We start from the raw sequence: 5,282 nt of genomic DNA on the forward strand, positions 1-5,282 counted from the left end.
ATCAGCACCCAGGATTGGTCTCAATTCTTGAATTAGTGTAAAGTTTGGATTGTCACATTTTACAGAGAGAATGCTGATCTTTAAAATGTTCACTGATACTTCATATTTTAAAAGAAATACCTGGAGCCAATAGAAAACAGAACATGGTTGCCAGCATGCACAAGGGGAATAAGTGCTTTCAACAGCTGCAAAAACTCATTTTTATGGGGTACACTCTAGAACTCTGATATAGTGCCTCAAGTTAATAATATGGCATTGGCCACTTAAAATTTACTGGGAGTAGGCCCCCTGTCAAATGATCTTGTTGCAGTAAAAACATTGAAATAACAATGATAATTAGAGCAAAGGGACTCAATGTCATTTCTGGTATCACAAAGTAACTCCTGGGTGTTACAAGTTAGTGAGGCTGGCCAAACCTGCCTAGTTGTCTCATTACCTAGAATTGCACTGTGCATCAATGACACCTCCAAGACTCCTTAAACAACAAAACCTCTGGACCAAGTTACTACCCAGTTCAGACCTGGGTCTTCGGTCTTGTAGACCCCTGAGAACAGGAATCAGCAACCCTGTTCCCAGGAGACAATGCAAGTCCTTTTTAGGCATGGATGTTGTCATGGCATCAGTGATTGCTCAGACTTGAGCCTCTGAGAAGCCAGGTTTAGAGTTTTCTCTTAAATTTTGTGAGCCAAGATTAGTAAAATGATCTCTACAAACTGGAAACAGTCTTGGTGCACAGGTCTCTGTCAGTCCTAGTACAAGAGAATAGCAAATACCTGTGACTCATTCCAACCCTTTGTTTCTGTAAGTTTCTTATCAAAACCCCTAAAGGCATGTGAGCACCAGAAAATACATGACAAGAAATTTCCACTGCCATTTAGGTAACAATTTCTACAGGATGATTGCCTGCATTTCTAATGTTGCTGCAGATACCCAAAGAACAAGATTTTCAAGATGGACAAAGAAGATTATGAGACTTACAATCTCCACCCAGGGAATATCTAATTCCCCCCCCCCCCTTTTCAACAAAAAAAGTCATGGCCACTCCATGATTTTATTCTTTCAGATAAATGGTAGGCTTTCATGTTTCTGATACAAGCAGAACCATTTAGGTGAACACTTTTGTCATACTTGATCTTTCCTTCTTCCTTTCTTTTCTTTTTCTTTCTTTCTTTCTTTTTTCTTTCTTTGCAAGGTCAAAAAAATCAGCTGTCAACTAGTTTACAATGTTATCAGAACACATGACTACTTTAATTCTTCAATGCTTCTTTCAAGTTTTCCCACAAGAGCACCAGAAAATTCACCCACCTTTTCTTTTTTTTTATAAAACTGGAAAGTTGGGAGGTGAAAGATCTCACAGTCATGCACTAGCTGCTCACAGTCCTCTGTGTCTACCTCCAAGAATATCACATCCTCATGCTTCAAAGACAGGGAATGGAAGTGTGGCCTCATCATTCTACAAGGGCCACACCAAGGCGCTGAGAAATCCACAGCCACAAGCTTCTCTCCAGCATCTTTGAGTACCTCCTCAAATTCCTCCTTGTCTTTGATCATTCTCACCATGCCTTCCTCCATGGTCTCTATTTCTGCTTCAAAATATGAGATTTTGCTCTCCAAGGGCTGCACGTCATCTTCTGAAGACTTGATAATGTCATCTTCCTGGGACTGGATGATGTCTTCTGAGGACTTGGGAACATCTTCCTCCTTGGATAGGGTGCTGTCTTTTAAGGACTTGTAGATTTTATCCTCCTTGGACTGGATGGTGTCCTGTGAGGACTTGGGGATTTTGTTCTCCTTGGACTGTATGCTGTCTTTTAAGGGCTTGTGGATTTTACCTTCCTTAGACTGGATCAAGAACTTGGAGATTTTACTTTCCTTGGACTGGATGGTGTCTTCTGATGAATTGGGAACATCTCCCTCCTTGGATGGGGTGCTGTCTTTTAAGGGCTTGTAGATTTTACCCTCCTTGGACTGGATGGAGTCCTGTGAGGTCTTGGGAAGTTCACTCTCCTTTGACTGGACATTGTCTTTTAAGGACTTGTAGATTTTACTCTCTTTGGACTGGATGGTGTTCTGTGAGGACTTGGGGATTTTGTTCTCCTTGGACTGTATGCTGTCTTTTAAGGGCTTGTGGATTTTACCTTCTTTAGACTGGATCAGGATCTTGGGAATTTTGCTTTCCTTAGATTGGATGGTGTCTTCTGGGGACTTTGGCATGTCACCTTTCTTGGGTTGGATGGTATCTTCTGGGGACTTGGGCATGTCACCTTTCTTGGGTTGGATGGTGTCTTCTGGGGACTTGGGCATGTCACCTTTCTTGGATTGGATGGTGTCTTCTGGGGACTTTGGCATGTCACCTTTCTTGGCTTGGATGGTGTCTTCTGAGGATTTAGGCAAGTTAGCCTCCCTGTAATGGATACTGTTTGCTGCAGGCTTGAGGGTACTCCCCTGTTTGGAATGGGTGACTTTTGCCAAGGACTTGGGGATGTTGCTGTAGTTGGTCTGTTTGGAGTAGCCTGAGGTTTTAGAAATGTTTTCCTGTTTAAGTTGAGTGTTTTTTGATGAGGACTTGGGGCTGCCTTCATGTTTGGGATGTATGGTATTCTTTGAGACCATGGGGGTGCTACTAGCCTGCTGTGGGAACTCAGACTCTTCTGTGGATATACGAAATGTGTTGCTGACCATGGAAGCAATGGCCTTTTCTTTGGACTGGGCTGTATCCAAGAACTCTGGGACCAGACAAGTTTCATTTTTGGATAAAACCTGTAACAGATTTTCTGAACAACAACAAAAAATTAAATTAAATCAAAATGCAAAAGAAGAAATAAAAGATTGGCTACCTACACCAAGGAAGACTTTTTTAAAAACATTTTTTAAGATTACACACACACACACACACACACACACACACACACACACACAATGATGAATACACTGTAGATGTCTTCAGACACACCAGATGAGGGTCTTGGATCCGATTATAGATGGTTATGAACCACCATGTGATTGCTGGGAATTGAACTCAGGACCTCTGAAATGGTGTGTTCTTAACCACAGAGCCATGTCTCCAGCCCCAGGAGGCTTATTTTTAGAGACCATGAAGGCACTGATGAATGGTGTATAAATTTAAGTAATGTCATTCACCAGACAACCAAGCATCAGCAATGACATAGGTCTTTCATGTATGTTTCTTGCTTTAACGACAACTTTCCTTTCTTAATTTAACACTGCCATCTGCTCCCCACATTCAGAGCTCCCCAAGGCAACCCTCCTCTTTTTGTCTTACCGTTGCTGTCCCTTTCATTTGCCTTCCCTCCATTGTTAAGTTTCATATCTGACTCTTCAGGGACTCCTGCTTGAACACTGTTCATGTCCAACCCCTTGTCTTTACTCATTTTTTGGTTCTTCTTAAACATTTCTTCTATGGCCAAGCTAAGAACAAAATATACTAACTACTTAATACTCAGGCAGCACTCCACAGCTGACATTCCCAACCAGTACCCCCAACAGTGGCCTTTGAGAGCTTCAAGGCAGCCTCAGGGCTGGTAGTTGTGCTGTGAAGCTGTGGATGCATAAACAGGCATTGTTTCCTCAAGTACTAACCACTGAGGTCAGATGCATTGTGATCAACACCTTAGAGATGGGACACTGAGCCTTAGAGAAGTTACATAGCTAGAATTGGTCAAGCTTCAAAGCCATGTTCGTATATCCTGGACTCTTTGCCAAATGGTCTATCTACACCAGGAAGATAAACCAGCTTTCTTATAATTTTCATCCAGGGTTCTCAAGCCCCAGATTTCTCTTTATGGCTCACTGGTTATGTCATTCCCATTTTCTATTATCATAACAAAGTAACCGAGGCTATTGTGTACTTATAAAGACATGTTTATTCAGCTCCAAGTTTTGGAGATTTAAGGGAATTTCACCAGCATCTGTTTGGCTTTTATGAAGGCTTCGTAATGGAGATGAGGTCCCAACAATAAAGAAAGCAGCAACAAGAAAATCCCATGACGACAAAGGAAGTCAGAGCATGGAGCAGAGCTATACACACTCTTTCTTAGATAGGGTTACTATTGCTGTGATCAAACACCATGACCAAGAGCATCTGGGGGAGGAAAAGCCTTATTTGGCTTACAAATCCTGTATCAGTCCACTGAGAAAAGTCAAGGCAGGGACTGAAACTGGGCAGGATCCTGGAGGAAGGAGCTGATACAAGGAGCCATAGAGAGGTATTGTGTACTGGCTTTCTTGTGACTTGCTCAACCTCCTTTCTTATAGAACTCAGGACCACTAGCCCAGAAGTAACATCACCCACAATGGGCTGGGGACTCCTACATCAATTACTAATTAAGAAAATACACCACAGACTTGTACACAGCCCAATCTCCTGCAGGCAATTTTTCAACTGGGGATCTCCCTCTGAGATGACTCCAGTTTGTGTCAAGTTGAAATGAAACTTGCTAACACTTTCGTTACAAATTACTTAGGATCCCATGAGAACCACCTTGATCCCTCCTGAAGAAAGATACTAGGTCACCTCTCAACATTCCTATACTAGAAGCAAGCTTCTAATTCACAAACACTTGGGGAACAAACTACAGTACTCACTGTAACTACCTGGTAAGTATCACCTCTGAGAAGTACCCGTGATAGTAAAAATGTATCTTCTGCCAGACTGTCTTTTCCCTTCTCCATGAGCCCTTCTTATGTTCCACCATCCTCTTACCTTCTGCCTGAACAGCAGCCTCCTTGTGGCTAGTCCCAGTTGAATCAGCCATGTGTACTTCATTATGCATAACTGCGGCCAAGTTACCTTTCCACAGGCTGGGGTGAAGCCCAACAGCTTAGCTTGCCTACAGTCATGAGACTGTGGGTTCCATCTTTAACAACACAACGCACATGGATGAGATTGTACATGTGCATGCACATGAACATACATTCATGCACACATGTACACACAATCCTGTATATGCATGCTATACACATGCAAGTATGCTTGTGCATGCACAAAAACACACACCTTTCAGAAAGAGTTCTGTTATCATTTTGAGGTTGTTTGCTTGTTTTCCACATTTGCTCTGCATAGAAATCCAGTAGCAGGAATAAATGTAAAATTGAAGTTTTGTATTTAAAAAAATTTTTATTATTTTATGTGTATGGGTTCTGTCTACATGCATGTCTATCTACCTCTTACATGCCTGGTGTCCACAGAGACCATAAAAGGGCATCAGATCCATGAAAACTGGAGCTATAGACAGTTGCAAGCTGTCTTGTGGGTGCTGGGA

General features: G+C 42.2%; 1 protein-coding gene across 1 annotated transcript; it reads right to left on the reverse strand.

The window, feature by feature from the left end:
- Positions 1–1,242: 1,242 nt before the first annotated feature.
- TXNDC2 (thioredoxin domain containing 2) lies at positions 1,243–4,793 on the reverse strand (the record flags this gene model as incomplete). The annotated part of the gene is made up of 3 exons (XM_080933275.1): positions 1,243–2,774; positions 3,284–3,429; positions 4,615–4,793. 3 exons carry the CDS (start codon positions 4,791–4,793, stop codon positions 1,243–1,245), a joined length of 1,857 nt encoding a protein of 618 aa, XP_080789401.1.
- Positions 4,794–5,282: the final 489 nt, after the last annotated feature.

The sequence above is a fragment of the Micromys minutus genome (assembly GCF_963924665.1).
Source record: "Micromys minutus genome assembly, chromosome: 19".
Classification (NCBI taxonomy): domain Eukaryota; kingdom Metazoa; phylum Chordata; class Mammalia; order Rodentia; family Muridae; genus Micromys; species Micromys minutus.